A 26198-nucleotide genomic window follows, 5' to 3' on the forward strand; every position below is an offset into this window, starting at 1 on the left:
ATTACTATATCATAATTTTATTTCTTTTATTATTTCTATAGAAAATTTTTGCAAAATTTTATTTCTATAGAAAATTTTCGCAAAATTTTATTTAAATTAAAAACTTTTGCAAAATTTTATTTCTGTAAAAAAATTTTATTTCTATAGAACATTTTCTCAAAATTTTATTTCTATAGAAAATGTTGTCAAAATGTTATCTCTTTAGAAAATTTTGTCAAAATTTTATTTCTTTAGAAAATGTTGTCAAAATCTTATTTCTATAGAAAAATTTGTGAAAATTTTATTTCTGTAGAACATTTTTTAAAGATTTTATTTCTACCGTTAATTTTGTAAAAGATTTATTTCTATAGAAAATTTTGTCAATATTTTATTTCTATAGAAAATTTGGTCAACATTTTATTTCTATAGAATATTTTGTCCAAATTTTAGTTCTTTAGAAAATTTTCTCAAGATTTTATTTCTATAGCAAATTTTCTCAAGATTTTATTTCTATAGGAAATTTTTTCAATATTTTTTTTATAGAAAATTTTCTCGAAATTTTATTTCTATAGAAAATTTTGTCAAAATTGTGTTGCATTAGAAAATTATGACAAAATTTTATTTCTATCGAACATTTTCGCAAAATTTTATTTCTATAGAAAATTTACTCAAAATTTTATTTCTATAAAATATTTTGTGCATATTTGATTTCTATAGAAGATTTTGTCAAAATTTTATTTCTATTGAAAATTTTGTCAATATTTTATTTCTATAGAAAATTTTGTAAAAATTTTATTTCTATTTTGTCAAATTTGTATTTCTATAGAAAATTTTGTCAAAATTTGTATTTCTATAGAAAATTTTGTCAAAATTTTATTTTTATAGAAAATTTTCGCAAAAATTTATTTCTATAGAAAAATTTCGCAAAAAAATTTTTTATAAAAAATTTCCGAAAAAATGTATTTCTATAGAAAATGTTCGCAAAATTTTATTTCTATAAAAATTTTGTCAACATTTTAGTTCTGTAAAATTTTTTGTCAAAATTTTATTTCTACGAGAATAGAAAATTTTCTCAAAATTTTATTTATATCAAAAATTTTGTCAAAATTTTATTTCTATAGAAAATTTTCTCAAGATTTTATTTCTATAGGAAATTTTATCAAGGTTTTATTTCTATAGAAAATTTTGTCAAAATTTTATTTCTATAGAAAATTTTGTCAAAATTGTATTTCTATAGAAAATTTGGTCAAAATTGTATTTCTATAGAAAATTTGGTCAAAATTGTATTTCTATAGAGCATTTTCGCAAAGATTTATTTCTATAGCAAAATTTCGCAAAAATTTATTTCTATAGAAAATGTTAGCAAAAAAATATTTTTATAAAAAATTTTCGCAAAAAAAAATTATATTTAAAAATTTTATTTCTATAGAAAATTTTGTCAAAATTTTATTTCTATAGAAAATTTTGACAAAATTTTATATCTATAGAAAATTTTGTCAAAATTTTATTTCTACAGAAAATTTTATCAAAATTTTATTTCTTTAGAAAATTTTGTCAAAATCTTATTTCTATAGACAATATTCGCAAACTTTTATTTCTATAGAAAATTTTATTTCTGTAGATCATTTTTTAAAGATTTTATTTCTGCCGATAAATTTGTAAAAAATTTATTACCATAGAAAATTTTCGCAAAATTTTATTTCTATAGAAAGTTTTGTCAATATTTTATTTCTATAGAAAATTTGGTTAAAATTTTATTTCTATAGAATATTTTGTCCAAATTTTATATCTTTAGAAAATTTTCTCTATATTTTATTTCTATAGGAAATTTTCTCAAGATTTTATTTCTATAGAAATTTTTTTCAATATTTTTGTGTAGAAAATTTTGTTAACATTTTATTTCTATAGAAAATTTTGTCAAAATTTTGTTGCATTAGAAAATTTTCTCAAGATTTTATTTCTATAGAAAATGTTCGCAAAATTTTATTTCTATAGAAAATGTTCTCAAGATTTTATTTCTATAGGAAATTTTGTCAATACTTGATTTCTATAGAAAATTTTGTCAAAATTTTATTTCTATAGAAAATTTTGTCAAAATTTTATTTCTATAGAAAATTTTGTCAAAATTTTATTTCTATAGAAAATTTTGTCAAAATTTTATTTCTATAGAAAATTTTGTCAAAATTTTATTTCTATAGAAAATTTTCTCAAAATGTTATTTCTACACAAAATTTTGTCAAAATTGTATTTCTATATAAAAATTTGTCAAAATTTTATTTCTATAGAAAATTTTCTCAAAATTTTATTTCTATAGAAAATTTTCTCAAAATTTTATTTCTATTGAATTATTGTTCGTTATTTGACACGCGTGGTTTTAAGCTGCAATCAAAACAACAATAAAGAGTGAAGGAGACATAGGTTTTATAGTTTATTGGATAATATTCAATTTAGAAAATTAATTGATTTTATAACTTTTCCGATTAAAGCCTATTTGTAAATGGCCTTTGTTGTATATGTGAACATAACATACAATGTACATTTGTGTGTGTGTGTGTGTGTTTAAGCGAGTACTTAATGGTTATGCCACAATGTGCACATGTTCCCAATTGCCTTTTGTCCCTGGAATCCTGTCGTTTGTGTTTCATGTTCTTATTTTCCGATGCAACAATGGCTTAACAATAACAAGGACAAAGGGAAATTGCATTGTTCACAAAGAGAAACACATTTTGTTTAAAATGTTTGCCACTCTTGATGAGGTGCTGCTTCTGCGCCGTTGGTGTTATCTTTGCCTGAGTATTTGTTGGCTTTTATAGCCTCATAGAATTGTTAGCTGCTCAGCAGATACTGCTGGCTGACGCCTAGATCTAGTTTAGCAGTTTTAACATCACAAGCAACACATAAACCTAATTTCATAAGAAACGTAAAAGTTTTTTGTATCTGATTTATATTTGTAGACATCGTGCTGTAGCTGTAAATTTTCATCTTTGTTCTTCTACTTTTCGTCTTCGTATGCTTTTCTCCATTATCCTTGTGATGATGTGGTGTCTCGGTACAGCATCCTTCTAAATTTATATCAAATTGCGTAGGATATACAGTTAATGCCTACACGGCAGCCAACCATAGAGCCAAGTCATTGAATGACAATGTCTACAGCGAACGAACGAACGAAAACAATGACGTATGCCTTTGCCCTCACTAATCACACTTTATTTTTAAGGACTTGATGGAGAAGTGCAATAAGTACCAGTTTACTCGTATGAAATTACAGCCCCCGCAATTTGCTTTAGGAATAAGGAATGGATAGATAGATACACAGTGGTGGACATTTTAGATAAAGTAAAAAATGATGTGAAAAAGTGATTTTATTTTTAAAAATAGTAGATTTTACAAACTATTTATAGAGTTTTTCTATAGAAATAAAATGTTGACAATTTTTTCTAAAGAAACGAAATTTGTACAAAATTTTTTAAAGAAATGCAATTTTGACCAATATTTTCTACAGAACTAAAATGTTCACGAAATTTTTATAGATAACAAATTTTGACAACATTTTCTAACGAAGTAACATTTTGACAACATATTCTATACAAATAAGATTTTGACAAAATTTTCCATGGACTTAAATTTTGACAAAATTGTCCATAGAAAAAAAATTTTGACCAAAATGTTCTATAGAAATTTACTTTTTAACAAAAACTTTTATAGAAATAAAATTTAAACAAATTTTTTCTATAGAAATAAAATGTTGATAAAATTTTCTATAAAAATAAAATTGGGACAAAATTTTCTACAGAAACAAAATTTGATGAAAATTTCAATACAAATAAAAATTTAAATAAAATTTCAATAGAAATAAAATTTTGATAAATTTTTCTATAGAAATAAAATGTTGAGAAAATTTTCTATAGAAATAAATTAATAAAATTTCTAATAGAAATACAATTTTGACAAAATTTTCCATAGAAAAAACAAGTATATATGGCCGTAAGTTCGGCCAGGCCGAATCTTATGTACCCTCCACCATTTATTTTTATTTATTTTATTTTATTTGTTTAAATTTCTACTAACACGACAAGGATTTCTCCTTATAAGTGATGGTGTTAGGAACAAAGATTTAATTACATTGGAATATGAGGTTATAAGAAAGTTAAATTAATGTGAATAATATGTTAAAATGTTTTTATATTGCAATATATTGAGGTAATTATGCTAATATTTGAGATATTTCTTTTTTGAATTTAGACATGTTACCAATTGTTTGTATATTATTTGGGAGGTTGTTCCAAAGACGAATGGTGGATATGTAAAATTGCCTTTCAGATATTAGGCTTTTATATCGGAACTGGATTATTCGATTGCCACGATTTGATTTGGCAAATTGAAGTCTCTCGAAGAGATAATTTGGTTCTCGGGTATAGATGAGTTTATGTAAAAATATCATTGATTTAAACTTCAATAGATTTTCAAAGCTCATGTTGAAAATTGTATACGTAAATTCAGATATTCGTTCGCTTGGCTTTTTCAGGAATATGTACCTTGCGATGTTATTGAAGGCAACTTTAAGTTTGTGGAAGTCAGCAGCACTACAGTTTGCATATATTTCACAGCCATATAACAGAACTGGGACGATATAAGTTTTCGCTAAAAGTTTACGAATATTTTGTGGTGTGGATTCTTTGACAGCCCATAAGTTTCTAAGCATCGCATTAACTCTTCCGACTGTATTATTAATATGGTTACTCCAAGTTAGCTCTTTATTGAATGTTATTCCTAGGTTTAGTGCAGTATCAACTCTTTTTAAAACCGTATCATTAATTATAAGATTATTATAAGAACTGATCTCCTGTCGACGCTTAGTAATCACAATGTATTTAGATTTTTTAGGGTTAAGAGTTAAGCAGTTACTAGTTGCCCAAGAATATATTGCGTTTAAATCATGATTTATATTCTGATACAGCGAAGTGATGTTTCCGGATTCAGAACTTGCGTAGAGTTGAACGTCGTCTGCATATATTTGGATATTACAGTATTTTAGATTGTTTGGCAAATCATTTATATATATACAGAATAGTAGAGGTCCGAGAAGAGACCCTTGTGGTACTCCGCGGTAGATTTTCATTTCACTAGATCGTGTATTATTGCAGTAAACATATTGAGAACGATTGGAAAGATAAGATTGCAATAGCTTACAGGCAGTGTTTGAAAAATAAAATAGTTTATCCAGTTTATTAATAAGAATTGTGTGATTAACAGTGTCAAATGCTTTGCTGTGGTCAAGCAGGACAAGACTGGACACTTGGTTCTCATCTATTTTCTCTCTCACTGATTCAACCACATCTATAAGAGCTGAGATGCAACTACGCTTTGGCCTAAAACCAGATTGTCGTTGTGTAAATAGGTGCATGGATTCGACGTAAGTGCTCATCTGTTGATACATGATCTTTTCAAGTACTTTCGATAGGTATGGCAAAATAGAAATTGGTCTGAACTCACTATTAGTCTTCGGTATCGGTAGTATCTGTGATCGTTTCCATGACGCAGGGAAGATTGATTTAGTCAAGATGTTATTGAACACATATGTGAAGTACGGAAGGAGATTTGGTAAAAGCATTTTTATGAGTTTTGGACTGATACCATCTGCCCCCACAGCGTTTGAAGTAATGTTTTTGAAACAAGATAAAACTTCGTTTCGATTAACACAGTGGAAGGAGAAAGAACTAGCCTTTTCTGGATCACTGTATTCAAAGGAAATATTGTTCATGGGTTGTGGAGAGCATTCCCCGACGAATGTCTTGTTCAGAGCATTCAGATCTATATCTGTGGGACACTTTGAAGATATTTTGCCAATTCCAATGTTTCTAATTTCTTTCCATTTCAGTTTGCTATTTACTGCGCTAGAGAACTTATCGCTATAGTATTGTGTTTTAGCAATTTGAATGGCCTTGTTAACTTCACGTCTTGCATTTCTAAAGATAGACAAATGTTCTGCAGATTTGAATTGTTTCCATCTTTTATAACAGAAATCTCTTTCATTTATGAGCCTTTTGATATGACAGTTGAACCAAGGTTGAGGTTTATGTGTAATACGTTTTCTGACTGTCGGCACACATAAGTTATATATGCTATTCAGACTATTTTCCAAAAAGTTAATTTGGTCATCAATTTGCTCCATCGTGTATATTGAGTTCCAATCAATACTATTCATGGTATTGTTTAACTCGTTAAAGTCGATCCTTTTGAAATCGGGGTACGTAATGTATTGGTTATGAATGGAGAAAGTTGTGTTGTATATCATGAAGATTGCGTCGTGCTTAGAAAAGGCAGTAGCCATTAACTGGTCGTAGAAAAGAACATTATGTAGTTTGTTAACAAACATTAAATCTAGAAGGGTATTTGTTGCACCAGAGAAATGAGTAGGATTTGAATTATTTACTGAGTGTAGATCTAGAGTTGACATGCGATCTGTAAGGCTGCTATCAACTAGGATATTACAGTTGAAATCACCAACGATTATTATATCAGTATATGACAAGGATATTTCGTTTAAGATTGTTATTATAGGTTCTATTTGTATCCCACGGTTGGGTCTATAAACACAGCCAAGTAAGATTTTACGTCTGTCGGCATTGATTTCAAGTAGCAGGAATTCAATTTCGTTGTCATTATTGGATTTTTGCTTTAAAGTGCATTTTAGGCCTTCCCGTACATAAATACACACGCCGCCGGCATGCGTTACTCTATCAGCACGGAAAAGGATATAACCGGGTACATCGTATATGGCATCAAATATATTGGAATGAAACCACGTTTCAGAAATGCAAATAATGTCAACACTAGAGCCAATAAAAATGTGTCGAAGCTCATCCATTTTGTTATTTAGGCTTTGAGCATTTAAATGAATAATTTTAAGGCCAGTTTTCTGCTTTGCTAATATGCGAACCATAGTATATATGCTGTCTTTGGAACTAACTCTAGTATCACAGATCATTTATCACATAGAGTGGATTGGTAACAGTCGATTTAAAAAATTTAATAATGTAAACATAATTACTTAAAATAATAAAAAAATACATGATACAGATTGCAATAAAAATAATTAAAGGAAATAAAAAATGTAAAGATATATTAAATTGTGTATAAAATTTAAAATGTATAAATAGCAAAGTATTGTGTATATGGGATTTTGTGATCCAGCAAAAATCATAGTAATCTGGCATCTCCGACAATATTGGCATCACCATCAATAATGGCATCATCATTTGACAATGGACCAGACAGCTGTTGTATGTTGTTTGGTGTTGTCTTTCGCTTCGGTGGTAGAAAAAAGCTGTTGAGCTGCTCAATGCTATGAATACGCATAATATGATCGGCTGAGAGAGGCCTAACATAAACCAAACCACGTAGAGTAAATGCACTGGTTAAGAATTTTTGTTTTTTTAGCTTTAGTGCAGTTTTCAGAATTTTAAAGTTTGTGCTTGTTAAATCTTCGTTTATATAGAATGGCTTATTGCTTTGTAGTCCGAATATGTTTAATGACAGTTCAGATTTATTATTGCGTTTGTAGCTCTTTACACTTTTCATAATAATGTTTCTGTCAAAAGGAGAGAGCAATTTTACTAATATTACTGTATCGGGTGAATTGTTGTTTTTTCTTTCGGTTATACGTCGTATTGATTTGATGTTTGGTGTTGGTGTGTTGAGAACTGAACACAAAATTGAAAAAAAATTTAAGAGATCTTCATTTTCAAATCTGGGTATACCACATATGCGAATATTAGATGAGACATTTAGGTTTTCTTGGTGGGCTATTTTAACTCTCAGCAATTCCAATTCGTTTTTAAAGTTAGTGTTAACTTCTAAGCAATTCTCCAGCTTTGACACTCTTTCGCAAAGTTCTGAAATAGTTTTTTCCATTGTTATATATTTTTCATTTATCTCTCTCATAGCATCAGCAACGCTTTTTTTAACGCAGTCTTCTATAGTTTGCATCATTATGTTGTTTTGCTTTGCGAACTTCATCTCTAAGAGTTGAAGTATTTTGGGTGATTTGTGGTTGGAAGAAGTGGGTGTTTCATTATTGTTATTGGCGCGCACTCTCGATGAGGAAGGTGTTGACAAGTATTTTTGATGTTGATTTGGTTTAACCATGGTTTAATTGTTTATATTATTGTATTGAACAAGTGATTAAGAATCTTTTAGACTGTTTTTTTTTTTTTTTTTTTTTTTTTTGCGTAGAAACTTCTACGAAAGAATGTCATCCACAATCGAATTACTTGGGTTGTGGTATCTTAAAACTTCTTAACATCGTTTTCTAAATTGTGAGTTAGTCCATACGTGGTATATATTAGACAAAAAAGTTATGTATAGGTAAGTACAATGAACCAAATTTCAACTGACTCGGATGAAATTTGCTCCTCCAAGAGGCTCCAAAACCAAATCTCTGGATCGGTTTATATGGGGTCTATATATGATTATGGCCTGGTATGGACCACTTTTGGCATGGTTGTTAAATATCATATACTACCACCACGTACTAAATTTCAACCAGATCGGATGAATTTTGCTTCTCCATAAGGCACCGGAGGTCAACTCTGGGGATCGGTTTATATGGGGGCTGTATATAATTACGGACTGATATGAACCAATTCCTGCATTGTTGTTGGATACAACATACTAACATCACGTACCAAATTTCAACCGAATCGGATGAATTTTCTCTTCCAAGGGGCTCCGGAGGTCAAATCTGGGGATCGGTTTATATGAGGCCTATATATAATTATGGACCGATTTCGACCAATTTTTGCATGGGTGTTTGAGGCCATATCTTAACACCACGTACCAAATTTGAACTGAATCAGATGCATTTTGGCCTTCCAAGAGGCTCCGGAGGTCAAATCTGGTGATCGGTTTATATGGAGGCTATATATAATTATGGACCGATGTGGACCAATTGTTGCATGGTTGTTAGAGACCATATATTAACACAATGTACTAAATTTCAGACGGATCGGATGAAATTTGCTTCTCTTAGAGGATCCGCAAGCCAAATCTGGGGATCGGTTTAAATATATGGGGGCTATATATAATTATGGACCGATGGGGACCAATTTTGCCATGGTTGTTGGAGACCATATACTAACATCATGTACCAAATTTCAGCCAGATCGGATGAAATTTGCTTCTCTTAGAGGATTCGCAAGCCAAATTTGGGGGTCCGTTTATATGGGGGCTATACGTAAAAGTGGACCGATATGGCCCATTTGCAATACCATCCGACATACATCAATAACAACTACTTGTGCCAAGTTTCAAGTCGATAGCTTGTTTCGTTCGGAAGTTAGCGTGATTTCAACAGACGGACGGACGGACATGCTCAGATCGATACAGAATTTCACCACGACCCAGAATATATATACCTTATGGGGTCTTAGACCAATATTTCGATGTGTAACAAACGGAATGACAAAGTTAATCCTATGATGGAGGTTATAAAATTGTTGACAACATTTTCTATAGAAATAAAATTTTGACAAAATTTTCTACAGAAATAAAATTTTGACAAAATTTTCTACAGAAATAAAATTTTGACGAAATTTTATATAGAAATAAAATTGTCACAAAATTTTCTATAGAAATAAAATTTTGTCTGTATAAATAAAATGTTGAGAAAATTTTCTGTAGAAATAAATTTCCTATAGAAACAAAATTTCTAATAGAAATACAATTTTGACAAAATTTTCCATAGACAAAAAAAATGTTGACAATATTTTCTATAGAAATAACATTTTGACAAAATTCTATAAATTCTATAAAAATTCTATAAAAATAAAATTTTGACAAAATTTTCTATAAAAATAAAATTCCGACAAAATTGTCTATAAAAATAAAAGATGGACAAAATTTTCTATAGAAATAAAACTTTGACAAAATTTTCTATAGAAATAGAATTCTGACAAAATTTTCTATAGAAATAAAATTTTTCCACTTATTTTGTTTTGTTATTGTTGGTTTTGCTCTTTAATCATTGTTGTTGGTTTTTTGATTTCAGCTTAAAACCATACATTGACTAAACTACAAGTGTAGCTGAACAAACAGAGGAAAAGAATGTTTGTCAAATTTATTTGGGTAAAGCCCTATAGACTGCAAGATGGTTGGATGGACGCACGTTTCGAAATAACCACATTCCTCATCAGCATCCTCTACTTGCAGCAAAATTATCAACCAATTATCAGAATAAATTCAGGCAGTTCATTAAACCCAACAAGAACCACACTTGAACCCTCCGAAAAAAGGTTTTACATGATAGCCGGCGTATGCCGAAATAAATTCGTACAAACATATCTCTTTTCCTTTGCCACCGTCAAATTTTGACAAAATTTTCTATAGAAATAAAATTTTGACAAAATTTTCTATAGAAATAAAATTTTAAAAAAATTTACTATAGAAACAAAATTTTGACAAAATTTTCTATAGAATTAAATTTTGACAAAATTTTCTATAGAAATAAAATGTTGACAAAATTTTCTATAGAAATAAAATTTTGACAAAATTTTCTATAGAAATAATATTTTGACAAAATTTTCCATAGAAATAAAATTTTGACAAAATTTTCCATTGAAATAAAATTTTGACAAAATTTTCCATAGAAATAAAATGTTGACAAAATTTTCTATAGAAATTAAATTTTGACAAAATTTTCTATAGAAATTAAATTTTGACAAAATTTTCTATAGAAATAAAATGTTGCCAATACTTTCTATAGAAATAAAATTGTGACAAAATTTTCTATAAAAATAAAATTTTGACAAAATTGTCTATAGAAATAAAATTTTGAAAAAATTGTCTATAGAAATAAATTTTTGACAAAATTTTCCATAAAAATAAAATTTCGACAAAATTGTCTACAAAAATAAAAGGTCGACAAAATTTTCTATAGATATAAAATGTTGATAAAAATTTTCTATAGAAATAAAATTCTGACAAAATTTTTCTATAAGAATAAAATTCTGACAAAATTTTCTATAGAAATAAAATTTTGACAAAATTTTCTATAGAAATAAAATTTTGACAAAATTTTGTATGGAAATACAATTTCGACGAAATTTTCTATAGAAATAAAATTTTGACAAAATTTTCTATAGAAATACAATTTTAACAAAATTTTCTATAGAAAACAATTTTGACAAAATTGTCTATAGAAATAAAATGTTGACAAAATTTTCTACAGAAATAAAATTTTGACAAAATTTTCTACAGAAATAAAAAATTTGAAAATATTTTTTAAAATTCTGACAAAATTTTGATAAAATTTTCTATAAAAATAAAATGCTGACAACATTTTCTGTAGAAATAAAATTTTGATATAATTTTCTATAAAATAAAATGTTGACAAAATTTTCTATAGAAATACAATTTTGAAAAAATTTTCTATAGAACCACAATTTTGACAAAATTTTTTATAGAAATAACATTTTGACAAAATTTCCTATAGAAATAAAATCTTGAGAAAATTTTCTATAGAAATAAAATATTGACAAAATTTTCTATAGAAATAAAATCTTGAGAAAATTTTCTAAAGAAATAAAATGTTGCATAATTTTCTGTGAAAATAAAATATTGACAAAATTTTCTATAGAAATAAAATTTTGCGAAAATTTTCTATAGAAATAAATTTTTTACAAAATTAACGGTAGAAATATAATCTTTAAAAAATGTTCTAAAGAAATAAAATTTTGACAAAATTTTCTATAGAAATGAAAATTTTCTCTAGGACAAAAATTTTTCTATAGAAATAAAATTTTGGAAAAAATTCTATAGAAATAAAATTTTGACAAAATTTTATATAGAAATAAAATTGTGACAAATTTTTTTATAGAAGTAAACGTTTGAAAATATTTTTTAAAATTCTGACAAAATTTTGATAAAATTTTCTGTAGAAATAAAATTCTGACAAAATTTTCTGTAGAAATAAACTTTTGATAAAATTTTCTATAGAAGTAAAGTTTTCACAAAATTTTCTATAAAAATAATGTTTTAACTAAATTTTCTATAAATTCATTATAAAAAATATTTTGTTTCGAAAAAAAAAAACAAAATTTTATACTACTAACCACAAAAATTTGATAGACAACTTAAACAAAAAGATTTTTTTTTAATTTGGTAGATTGTTGGTAAAAAATTCTTCAAATTTTCGTAGATTATTTTATGCGCGAGGGGCAACCGTGATCTGGATCCAAAAAGAACATTGTCATTGCTTTTTAGCAGCTTTCGTTTTGTTGTTGATAAACTATTATGTTTGCAACATCTAATTTTAATATATTTTCCAAAAATTATTTCAGTATTTCCAGGTTGAACACTGTGACGTCTACTTAAGGGTGCGTTACATGTTGTTCCAAATGTCAGGGATATGTATGTATGTATGCATTATTTACATGTTGAGTACGAATGTTATGAGAAAAACGAAAAACAAAGATGCAAATTTTGTACAAATTTAAGAAACACGCCGCTCAAAACCACCTAGCTCGCGTGTTCATGTAGCACGAATTCGTATGACATACTCTCATTTATGTTTGTAATCTATTTGTATGGGATCATCAAACACTGACACACATACTTATGTACACATTCTGTAGGAGATTTGGTATGGAAACTGTCGTTGTATTGTTTTGAATGTTTGATTGTAGTTAAGTACATTTTTTGTAATTTTTTCTCATGTTACAGTGTGGTCACACTGGGCAAATATTTGACAGAAATCCAACCAGCAAATATTTTAAGCTCATATTGGATATATTACATCCAAAACCGGTATCCAGATGTCGCGAAAGTGCTCCAGGAAAAAGTTTAACACTAATTGTGGGCAAATATTTGTCTACTGTGACCATACCCCTATAGATGCCCACGAATTCAAAAAGTAAAAATTGTAAAATAAAAAATCAAATATAAAACATGACAACGTATGAGGTTGCATCACAACCACGGTTGCCACTCGTGCCAAAATTTGAAGAAAATTCTACCAAATGTTAAAAAATCTGTATAAATATTCTTTGTGTAGAATTTTAAATGTTTTAACGAAAACATTAAAAATTTCCATTTAAGGAGAACTTACCATGGGACTTTGATAGTTGACCTAACAAGAAAATTTAAATTTTTAAAGATATTCAATTTAAACAAGTTTTGAAAATTTTGTCAAAATTTTATTTCTATAAAAAAAAATTGTCAAAATTATATTTCTATACAAAAATTTGTCAAAATTTTATTTCTATAGAAAATTTTGTCAAAATTGTATTTCTATAGAAAATGTTGTCCAAATTTTATTTCTATAGAAAAATTTGTCAAAATTTAATTTCTATGGAAAAAATTTATTTCTATAGAAAATTTTGTCGAAATTTTGTTTTTATAGAAAATTTTGTCAAAATTTTATTTTTATAGAAAAAATTATCAAATATATATTTCTGTAGAAAAATTTGTCAAAATTTTATTTCTATAGAAAATGTTGTCAAAATTTCATTTCTATAGAAAATTTTGTCAAAATTGTACTTCTATAGAAAATTTTCTCAAAATTTTATTTCTATAGAAAATTTTGTCAAAATTTTATTTCTAAAGAAAATTTTGTCAAAATTTTATTTCTAAAGAAAATTTTGTCAAAATGTTATTTCCCTAGAAAATTTTATCAACATTTTATTTCTAAGAAAATTTTGTCAAAATTTTATTTCTACAGAAAATTTTGTCAAAATTTTATTTCTATTGAAAATGTTGTCAAAATTTCATTTCTATAGAAAATTTTGTCAAAATATTATTTTTATAGAAAATTTATTCAAAATTTTATTCTTATAGAATTTTTTTCCAAACTTTTATTTCTATAGAAAATTTTGTCAAAATTTTACTTCTATAGAAAATTTTGTCAACATTTTTACAGAAATAAAATTTTGACAAAATTTTCTATAGAAATAAAATTTTGACAAAATTTCCTATAGAAATAAAATTTTGACAAAATTTTCTTAGAAATAAAATGTTGACAAAATTTTCTATAGAAATAAAATTTTGACAAAATTTTCTTTAGAAATAAAATTTTGACAAAATTTTCTATATAAATAAAATTTTGACAAAATTTTCTATAGAATAAAAATTTTGACAAAATTTTCTATAGAAATAAAATTTTTACAAAATTTTCTATAGAAATAAAATTTTGACAAAATTATCTACAGAAATAAAATTTTGACAAAATTTTCTACAGAAATAAAATTTTGACAAAATTTCGTATAGAAATAAAATTTTGACAAACTTTTTCTGTCGATATAAAATGTTGACAAGATTTTCTATAGAAATAAAATTTTTACAAAATTTTCTATAGAAATAAAATTTTGACAAAATTTTCTACAGAAATAAAATTTTGACAAAATTTCCTATAGAAATAAAATGTTGACAAACTTTTTCTGTCGAAATAAAATGTTGACAAGATTTTCTATAGAAATAAAATTTTGACAAAATTTTCTTAGAAATAAAATGTTGACAAAATTTTCTAGGGAAATAACATTTTGAAAAAAATTTTTTTAGAAATAAAATTTGGACAAAATTTTCTATAGAAATAAAATTTTGATAAAATTTTCTATAGAATAAAAATTTTGACAAAATTTTCTATAGAAATAAAATTTTGACAAAATTTTCTATAGAAATAAAATTTTGACAAAATTTCCCATAGAAATAAAATTTTGACAAACTTTTTCTGTAGAAATAAAATGTTGACAAAATTTTCTATAGAAATAAAATTTTGACAAAATTTTCTTAGAAATAAAATGTTGACAAAATTTTCTAGGGAAATAACATTTTGACAAAATTTTCTTTAGAAATAAAATTTTGAAAAAAATTTCTATAGAAATAAAATTTTGACAAAATTTTCTATAGAAATAAAATTTTGACAAAATTTTCTATAGAAATAAAATTTTTACAAAAATTTCTATAGAAATAGAATTTTGACAAAATTTTCTTTAGAAATAAAATTTTGACAAAATTTTCTATAGAAATAAAATTTTGACAAAATTTTCTATAGAATAAAAATTTGGACAAAATTTTCTATAGAAATAAAATTTGGACAAAATTTTCTATAGAAATAAAATTTTGACAAAATTTTCTATAGAAATAAAATTTTGACCAAATTTTCTAAAGAAATAAAATTTTGACAAAATTTTATATAGAAATAATATTTTGCAAAATTATCTATAGAAATAAAATTTTTACAACATTTGCTATTGAATTTTGACAAAATTTTCTATGGAAATAAAATTTTGACAAAATTTTCTATTGAAATAAAATTTTGATAAAAATGTTTATATAAATAAAATTTTGACAAAATTTTTTATAGAAATAAAATTTTGGCAAAATTTTCCATAGAAATAAAATTTGGACAAAATTGTCTATAGAAAAAAGTTTTGGCAAAATTTTCTATAAAAATAAAATTTTGACAACATTTTCTATAAAAATACAATTTTGATATTTTATGTTGTAGCTAGAAAACATGAATTTTACATGGACTTCTTGTGTAGAGAAACAAAAAAGAACATTTTTTGATTTACATTAAAAGAAAAGACTTCAAAATTTTGTTTTGTTGGGTACTTAACAAAATGATTATAAATTCCCATAATTTGTTTTTCAAAAAATTCAATACTATAAAATTCCAATTATCTAAAATTGTGTGGCTTAATAAAATGACAGGGGACCTCCTTTTTATAGCCGAGTCCGCACGGCGTTCCACATTGCAGTTAAATCACTTAGAGAAGCTTGAAACACTCAGAAATGTCACCAGCATTACTGAGGTGGGATAATCCACCGATGAAAAACTTTTTGGTGTTTGGTCGAAGTTGGGTTCGAACCCACGACGTTGTGTATGTAAGGCGGGCATGCAAACCATTGCACCACGGTGGCTCCCAATAAATAAAATTTTGACAAAATTTTCTATAGAATAAAATACTGACAAAATTTTCTATAGAAATGCAATCCTATAAAATTCCAATTATCTAAAATTGTTTGGCTTAATAAAATTTTGACAAAATTTTCTACAGAAATAAAATTTTGACAAAATTTTCTATAGAAATAAAATTTTGGCAAAATTTTCTATAGAAATAAAATTTGGACAAAATTGTCTATAGAAATAAAGTTTTGGCAAAATTTTCTATAAAAATAAAGTTTTGACAACATTTTCTATAAAAATACAATTTTGATATTTTATGTTGTAGCTAGAAAACATGTATTTTACATGGACTTCTTGTGTAGAGAAACAAAGAAGAACATTTTTTGATTTACATTAAAAGAAAATACTTCAAAATTTTGTTTTGTTGGGTACTTAACAAAATCATTATAAATTCCCATAATTTGTTTTTCAAAAAATTCAATACTATAAAATTCCAATTATCTAAAATTGTGTGGCTTAATTATTAATCATTATATGTAAAAAAAAAAACAATTTATTTACCAAAAAATCTACGACCATAATTTTGTAAAGTCCTTCCATTAACAAATGAAGGATGTGTTCTTGTCAATCAACTTTTAAGATTATTCAATTTATTCATCCACATCTTAAGGATGTCCTTGAAATCTATAAGAGAATACTAAGTACTACTTCACAGACACACACTCACACACCCATCAATGTCCGTCGAATGTTCTCCCAAAGGTATATAGGAGCGCTTATTGGCAAAAACAAATCGCTATAATTAATAAGAAAACTGTTAGACCATAAACCTCAAATTAAGATTAATGGAAGCTATCGGCGCCATTTGATTGAAAGCCTCTGGACAAGTAAATCTCCGACATGATGTAAACTAAGATGGTCGTCTTGTTATCTTTCTTAAGTGAATTGCATTTGTTCAAGTGTCTGAGGGCTATCGTTTTATATTTACTAGAAAAGTATCCATATTAAAGAGTAGCATGGGCGTCGATGGTACACTCGTAAAAAACTTTAATGGGATACTAAACGAAAGACTTGACTTCTTAGAAATAGAGGTAATTTAAGAAGCAAATCAATTTTTCATTGGTGAATTATCGCCTCTTGTAATGCTGGTGAGATTTCTGAGTGTTTTAAAGTGGTTTCACCGCAGTGTAAAAGGTTTTTCGTACACGGCTATAAGAAGGAAGCCCTTTGTCATTGCGCTAATCATGGAATGTGTCAGCACTCAGTGATACGAGGGAAGTTCAGTATTGGCGCCGATATTATTAAACAAAAAAAAACTTTTAATAAATAAAATTTTACTTTTATCCAAAGATTCAATATTTCAGTCAAATGGTAAATGAAAAATGGTTTTCTCTACACTACATAAGTTTTACGTAATATTAAAGATTACGCAATCTAAATTTTAGGATGCGCAATTTTCAAAATATTAAGGACAAAAATTCTTTAAAATAATGCAATTTTAATTGAAATAAAGTTTATAATCTTATTAAATTTAGGACACAGATTTTGGAAATTTGCGTATAGATTTATCGCTCGATATATATGTATTAGAAGTTTAGGAAAATTAGAGTCATTTTTACAACTTTTCGACTAAGCAATGGCGATTTTACAAGGAAAATGTTGGTATTTTGACCATTTTTTTTTCGAAATTAGAAAAAGATATATATGGGAGCTATATCTAAATCTGAACCGATTTCAACCAAATTTGGCACGCAAAGCTACAACGCTAATTCTACTCCCTGTGCAAAATTTAAACTAAATCGGAGCAAAAAAATTGGCCTCTGTGGTCGTATGAGTGTAAATCGGGCGAAAGCTATATATGGGAGCTATATCTAAATCTGACCGATTTTAATAAAATTTGGCACACTTGACTTCAATGCTAATTCTTTTCCCTGTGCAAAATTTCAATTAAATCGGAGTAAAAAATTGGCCACTGTGGTCATATGAGTGTAAATCGGGCGAACGATATATATGGGAGCTATATCTAAATCTGACCGATTTTAATAAAATTTGGCACACTTGACTACACCACTAATTGTACTCATAGTGCAAAATTTCAACCAAATTGGAGTAAAACTCTGGCTTCTGGGACCGTATTAGTCCATATCGGGCGAAAGAAATATATGGGAGCTATATCTAAATCTGAATCGATTTCAATAAAATTTGGCACACTTGACTATAGTACTAATTGTTCTTCCTGTGCAAAATTTTAAGCAAATTAGGGTAAAACTCTGGCTTCTGGGGCCATATAAGTCCATATCGGGCGAAATATATATATATATATGGGAGCTATATCTAAATCTGAATCGATTTCTTCTAGGGTTCTATTCTGAGCCAAAACACATACTTGTGCCAAATTTGAAGTCGATTGGACTAAAACGGCGACCTAGACTTTGATTACAAAAATGTATTCACGGACAGACGGACATGGCTATATCGACTCAGGAGCCCACCCTGAGCATTTTTGCCAAAGACACCATGTGTCTATCTCGTCTCCTTCTGGGTGTTGCAAACATATGCACTAACTTATAAATACCCTGTTCCACCGTGTGGCGCAGGGTATAAACATGTTTCTATGGAATCGAAATTTTGACAAAATTTTCTATAGAACTGAAATTTTGACAAAATTTTCTATATAAATGAAATTTTGACAAAATTTTCTATATAAATGAAATTTTGACAACATTTTCCATAGAATTAAAATTTGGACACAATTTTTTATATATATTGATCTAATTATATTTTAAATTGGAATGTCTTTAATTACGAAAATGATAGTAACAGGTTGACTGATAATTGATTGACGGTCTATCAAAGAAAAACAAATTTTTTTGTCAAAATTCGGTTTTGTTATTCAACATAGTTCCCTTCAAGAGCGATACAACGATTATAACGACCTTCCATTTTGTTGATACCCTTTTGGTAGTACTCCTTCGGTTTTGCCTCAAAATAGGCCTCAGTTTCGGCGATCACCTCTTCATTGCAGCCAAATTTTTTCCCTGCGAGCATCCTTTTGAGGTCTGAGAACAAGAAAAAGTCGCTGGGGGCCAGGTCTGGAGAATACGGTGGGTGGGTAAGCAATTCGAAGCCCAATTCATGAATTGTTGCCATCGTTCTCAATGACTTGTGGCACGGTGCGTTGTCTTGGTGGAACAACACTTTTTCCTTCTTCATATGGGGCCGTTGTGCCGCGATTTCGAACTACAAACGCTCCAATAACGCCATATAATAGTCACTGTTGTTGGTTTTTCCCTTCTCAAGATAATCGATAAAAATTATTCCATGCGCATCCCAAAAAACAGAGGCCATTAATTTGCCAGCGGACTTTTGAGTATTTCCACGCTTCGGAGACGGTTCACCGGTCGCTGTTCACTCAGCCGACTGTCGATTGGACTCAGGAGTGTAGTGATGGAGCCATGTTTCATCCATTGTCACATATCGACGGAAAAACTCGGGCGTATTACGAGTTAACAGCTGCAAACACCGCTCAGAATCATGAACACGTTGTTGTTTTTGGTCAAATGTGAGCTGGCGCGGCACCCATTTTGCACAGAGCTTCCGCATATCCAAATATTGATTAATGATATGACCAACACGTTCCTTTGATATCTTTAAGGCCTCTGCTATCTCGCTCAGCTTCATTTTACGGTCATTAAAAATCATTTTGTGGATTTTTTTGATGTTTTCGTCCGTAACTACCTCTTTCGGGCGTCCACTGCGTTCACCGTCCTTCGTGCTCATTTCACCACGCTTGCATTTTCCATACCAATCAATTATTATTGATTTCCCTGGGGCAGAGTCCGGAAACTCATTATCAAGCCAAGTTTTTGCTTCCACCGTATTTTTTTTCCTTCAGAAAACAGTATTTTATCAAAACACGAAATTCCTTTTTTTCCATTTTTTTCACAATAACAAAAGTCGCTTCACAAAAGACGCTCTATCTCACAAACTAATTGACTTACAGACGTCAAATTTTGACACGAATCATTTGAAGGTTGGTACTACACGCTCACAAAAAATCGCTTCTGTAACATATACTCCCAAACATATTTTGCTTCAAGCATATACATTTTTGGGTATTGCCCAAACATTTATATGTTTGATCTCTACCAATATATAATATGTTTGAAAGCATATTGGTCTAAACAATATATGTTTGGGTAGTCTAAGTTCCAAACATTTTGTATTTTTGCATCCAAATTCAATAATGTTGTCTTCCAAAAAACAATATGTTATTATGTGAACATATAATATGGTTGGAAGCATTTTGCACCCAAAAATATTATATGCTTAAAAAAAATTCTCCCAAACAATATTGTGCTCAAAATTTTATTTATTTATTTATATATTTACAATCATAATGAATTATGAAAATAAACAGGTAATATAGGTGCTAACAACATAGGTTTTCGACCTGAATGCTCAAAATTTTGTTTCTGCCCAATTGTATATTCCCCCACATCTTTCTCACTTCCACGAGATTTTTTAGTTCTTAGCACCTTTTTCTGTAATACAAACATTGTAGAAGAAATTATTCAATTGTATGATTTTTTTTTATTTTAATTTTACCTTTTGCCGGACGGGGATTCGAACAGCGGACCACACAGTTTGTAAGGATCAAAGAAGTAGCTGATCAATTGCCCAAGGAAAAATAAAATGTTAATTTTGTAATAACAAGCAACAACCACCAACTTAATTCAATATCGCTCCCTGTTAAATAGCGCTCCAAGCTACTAAACACATATATGTTTATAGGCTATTTCTAAATTAATATATGTTTGCATCCAAGCATATTATATTTACAAACATTTTATGTCCCAAACATAATATGTTCTAACATATTAACATATATGTCCCAAACATGTTATGCTAGTTTATGAACATTATATGCTTGCACTCAAAAATATTGTGTTTAAAAATTTGTGTTCCAAACATATAATGTTTATAGCCAAACATATGAAAAACAGTCTTTTTCATCCGTGTATATACTATATAAAAATAATATGCATTTAAGACTAGCCATCAATGTGTCAGACCGGGGACTTATCAGCCAACCTCTTATTAATTGAGCATAAAAAACATCTGATAAGTAAAATAATTGAATTGATTTGAAAATTTCAATGAAGTTTTTAATCGATTTAATTAAAAAGTTAATTTATGTTGATTGCAAAAATCAATTATTTTTTTAATTAATTCAATCAAAAATTTAATTAATGTCGACTGGAAAACTCAATCAGCCTTTTAAGTGTTTCAATTAATTATTTAGTAAAATTTCAATCCAATTTTAAATTAAATCAGTTAAACAATTGATTGCGTTTTTGATTCGACAATTAATTAAATTATTTAGTTGAATTGTTAATTGCAATAATTAATTGTTTAATAAAAAGAAATCGAGAATTTTCACTCATTCCTCTATTTAACTTTGTGGTCTTAATTATTTTGTCAATTAATTTTTTATTAAAAAGTAAAAAAAAACAATTGATATTGAATGCAAATTTCTATTAACTTCCTAATTAAATACGTTACTATTTTCAATTACTTTCTCAATTAACTTAGTGTTTTTAATTAGTTTAAATAATTGATTTTTTTCAAAAAAATTTTTAAAAAATTTTAAAACCTTCAAAAAAGCCAAATAACATTGCTTAGTCTTCCGGGATTGATGAAAAAGTCTATTATTTTTTGATTAAATAATTTTGATTAAATAATTAATTTTTTTTAATAAAAATTCAAAAATGGCTTAGTCTTCCGAGTTTGATTAAATAGTTATTTGTTTTTTTTTTTTTTCGATTAAATAATGGATTTTTTATTTAATTTTTTAACTAAAAATTTAACAATTGTTATTTATGGAATTATTGTTTCTAGTTTGATCAAAAAGTTAATTGTATTAAATAATTTTTTAATTGAAAAAGTTTTTAGCTTAAATCAACTTTTTAATTGGAAATATTTCGATGATACTTTTTCCTGTGTATTTGAAGCTTTCGTTAATCGAAAGATAAAAAATCGCATTTGATTTAAAGAATAATTCTTTAAAACAAAGGTGTCTTTCTTCACCATAAGGACAAATCAATGATATTCGATTTTACCGGTGGGACGGAATTTTCCTAAACAAATATTCTTGATTTATTGAAAACTATTTTAAAACGAAGATTAGAAATTTTGTTTTCATAAAAATTTATTGTGCTAATTGATTAATTAAACCAGTTTTATGTTTTTAATTTTAGGCTATATAATCTTTCATATTTAATCCTTATTTTCTTGAGTGTAAGTTATTGTGAGAGGTGGGGGAGTTAAGGGAATTGAATTTATTCCAGTGTCTGAAAGCTTTCATTAAAAATGTTCTAGCAAAATGTCCATGTTAATGTGGAGGCGGTTAACAGGGTCATGAATGGATATGGGTAGAGGGAGGAGGGTTATTTTATCATTGCATAAATATCTTTAAAATAACTCCCACACCTTGTTTTTTATATTCATCCCCTCCCCCACCACTCACACTTGATGCACCTCTGCGGTGGAGGTCTATATAAATGAATTTATTCATTTTCTAAGTTAAGTGAAAATTTAATATGGGCCATCCTGTGAGTGTTTTATTGCAAAAATAATTGCCTACCTTTTTTTCTCCGTATTTGCATTTTATTTCTCTTTTTACTTTTTTTCATATTTTTTAATGTTACGTCTGTTTTGTATTTGCTTTCTTGCAGAGTCCTAAATTTGCACCACCCATTGAATTTGTGGACGAGGCTGCTCTCAGTCCACCTGATGGCTATAAGGATAATGGTTTGAAGAATACACTTGGAGGCGCTTTAAGCGGACACATCTTTGGTGCACAGCACCTGCAGCAATTGCAAGTCATACAACGTTTACAACAGCAACGGGCTGCCATGTTGGCAGCTCGCAACAATTCACAAATCCCGCCTCCACCACCACCCGTTAATCAACAGCACCCGTCATCACCAGCATCCGCAGCCGCTGCCGCCGCAGCAGCAGCAGCTACAGCGAATTGCACAGCGTCGGCTGGACCACCGGTGGGTGGGGTAATCGTTGGCACATCACCTAACAATGCCAATGTGACCAACAGCAACACCAACACCACCACCACCATTCAACTGCAGCAACATTCTCCTGACGATGATACCCAAGGTGTCTGTACGGAATGTGCCGAGTGTGCTGAATGTGCGGCAAAGCAATTACAACAGGATACAGGTAAATTACAGGGAATCCATTTTTTTTTCTGCAGTCCTTCTCGTCCTCGTCTTTTGGCTCTCATGGGGCTGAAAGAGGAATTTTATTCGTTCACTAGGACGAAAGGGACGGTTGGGCTGGATTTTCTATGTAAAAATAATTAAATGACTACAACGATGACAATGACGAAATAGTTACTGTAAATTCTTGGAGGCAATGTGGCCAAGATCCACAGTAATAATAGCTTTTCCTCAATTCACAATGTTCGTTGTAGTGCCATAAGCTAAAATTTTTCATGCAAATCAAGAAGTGACATAAACAATTAAGAATATTATTTGACGAAGGGAATCTTCATGAGAAAGAGGAAACGGCGGTAAAAATAACCCATAAAACAATTGGACAAATTAATGTCAAAAATGAATTATAGAAGAAAATTTCGGTAAAAGAATGTAAAAGAATTTGAAGGTTTAATTGGAAATTGCATTTTGACAGGTTTAATGTAGCTCTCCTTTATTGAATGCTACACTGAAAGAAAAGATTCCGGTGGATGACATTTTTGACAAACAAACATTGCTTTTGTAGCTAAAAAAATGTTCTTTATATACAAATAAACAAAGGTTAGAGGCTTCGACCGAACACCAAAAAGTTTTTCAGCGGTGGATTATCCCACCTCAGTAATGCTGGTGACATTTCCGAGGGTTTCAAAGCTTCTCTAAGTGGTTTCACTGCAATGTGGAACGCCGTTCGGACTCGGCTATAAAAAGGAGATACCTTGTCATTGAGCTTAACATGGAATCGGGCAGCACTCAGTGATAAGAGAGAAGTTCACCACTGTGATATCACAATGGACTGAATAGTCTAAGTGAGCCTGATACATCGGGCCGCCTAACCTAACCTAACCTTAGAGGCTATCGGCGTATCGTTTGTCATAAATTCGGATTTATTTGCTCTTAACGAAAATCATTTCTAACATTTCGTACCGTGTATGGAGATTTGACGAAATATTTCATATTTTTATTCTATGTTTGATTGTCCTAAAGTTGATAAAATACGTCTCTACGTTAGAAATTAAATATTCCTCTCCAACTAAGACATTTCTTATGTTTTTATTTTTTATAGAAATAAAATTTTGTCAAAATTTTCTATAGAAATAAAATGTTGACAAAATTTTCTATAGAAATAAAATTTTGACAAAATTTTCTATAGAAATACAATTTTGACAAAATTTTCTATAGAAATAAAATTTTGACAAAATTTTCTATAGATATATAATTTTGAGAAAATTTTCTATAAAAATTAATTTTTTACAAAATTTTCTATAAATATAAAATTTTGATAACATTTTCTATAGAAATAAAATGTTGACAACATTTTCTATAGAAATAAAATGTTGACAACATTTTCTATAGAAATAAAATTTTGAAACAATATTGCGAAAAATGTTTCTATAGAAATAAAATTTTGACAAATTTTTTATATAAATAAAATTTTGAGAAAATTTTCTATAGAAATAAAATTTTGACAAAATTTTCTATACAAATAAAATTTTGACAAAATTTTCTATAGAAATAAAATTTTGACAAAATTTTATTTTTATAGAAAATTTTGTCAAAATTTTGAGAAAATTTTCTATTGAAATGAATTTTTTACAAAATTTTCTATAAATATAAAATTTTGACAAAAATGTCTATAGAAATATAATTTTGAGAAAATTTTCTATAGAAATTTTGACAAAATTTTCTATACAAATAAAATTTTGACAAAATTTTCTTTTTATAGAAAATTTTGAAAAAATTTTTTTGGAAATAAAATTTTGAGAAAGTTTTCCATAGAAATAAAATTTTGAGAAAATTTGCTATAAAAATAAAATTTTGACGAAATGTTGACAAAATTTTCTATAGAAATAAAATTTTGACAACATGTTTCTATAGAAATAAAATTTTTAGAAGATTTTCTACAGAAATAAAATTTTTAGAAAATTTTGTATAGAAATATAATTTTGAGAAAATTTTCTATAGAAATTAATTTTTTACAAAATTTTCTATAAATATAAAATTTTGACAACATTTTCTATAGACATAAAATGTTGACAACATTTTCTATAGAAATAAGATTTTTAAAAAATGTTCTATAGAAATAATATTGCGAAAAATGTTTTTATAGAAATAAAATTGTAACAACATTTTCTATAAAAATAAAATTTTGACAAAATTTTCTATAGAAATAAAATTGTTACAAAATTTTCTATAAAAATAAAATTTTGACAAAATTTTCTATAGAAATAAAATTGTAACAAAATTTTCTATAAAAATAAAATTGTGACAAAATTTTCTATAGAAATAAAATTTTGACGAAATTTTCTATAGAAATAAAACTTTGACAAATTTTTCTATAGAAATAAAATTCTGACTAAATTTTCTATAAAAATAAAATATTGACAAAATTTTTCTTTAGAAATAAAATTTTGACAAAATTTTCTATAGAAATAAAATTTTGAGAAAATTTTCTATAGAAATAAAATTTTGAGAAAAATTTCTATAACAATGAATTTTTTACAAAATTTTCTATAAATATAAAATTTTGACAACTTTTCTATAGAAATAAAATGTTGACAACATTTTCTATAGAAATAAAATTTTTAAAAAGATTTTCTATAGAAATAATATTGGGAAAAATGTTTTTATAGAAATAAAATTGTAACAACATTTTCTATAAAAATAAAATCTATATATATAAAATTCAATCTATGTTTGTTGGTTTGTTTGTTTGTTTGTTTGTATGTTCCGAGATGGCTCCGAAACGGCTGAACCGATTTACTTGAAACTTTCAGAGATCGTAGGGGGCGTTCATGTGGTGAAAATAGGGTACCTCATTTTTTGATACCTGGTCGCGGAGGGGGACCTCCCCTTTGTCGGACTTTTTGAAAATTGGACCAAAGTTGACCGATTTGCTTGAAATTTTCATTGAAGGTTGGGTTTGGTATCTAGACAATGATCCGCTACTTTATATTTCGATATTTGGTGGCGGAGGGGGACCTCTCCTTTGTTCGACTTTTTTTTAAAGTACAGTGAAAAAACTAAAATTCTCTAAATTATCT

At 27.7% G+C, this 26198-nt stretch overlaps 1 protein-coding gene across 1 annotated transcript in view; it reads left to right on the top strand.

Moving 5' to 3' along the window:
* Positions 1-26198, top strand: part of LOC142231186 (uncharacterized) — a 147868-nt gene that overhangs the window by 60201 nt on the left and 61469 nt on the right. The window contains 4 exon segments of the mRNA XM_075301805.1: positions 22621-22859; positions 22861-22934; positions 22975-23030; positions 23032-23122. Of these exon segments, the coding sequence (XP_075157920.1) occupies positions 22621-22859; positions 22861-22934; positions 22975-23030; positions 23032-23122 (460 nt within the window).

The sequence above is a fragment of the Haematobia irritans genome, chromosome 3, assembly GCF_050003625.1.
Source record: "Haematobia irritans isolate KBUSLIRL chromosome 3, ASM5000362v1, whole genome shotgun sequence".
NCBI lineage: Eukaryota > Metazoa > Arthropoda > Insecta > Diptera > Muscidae > Haematobia > Haematobia irritans.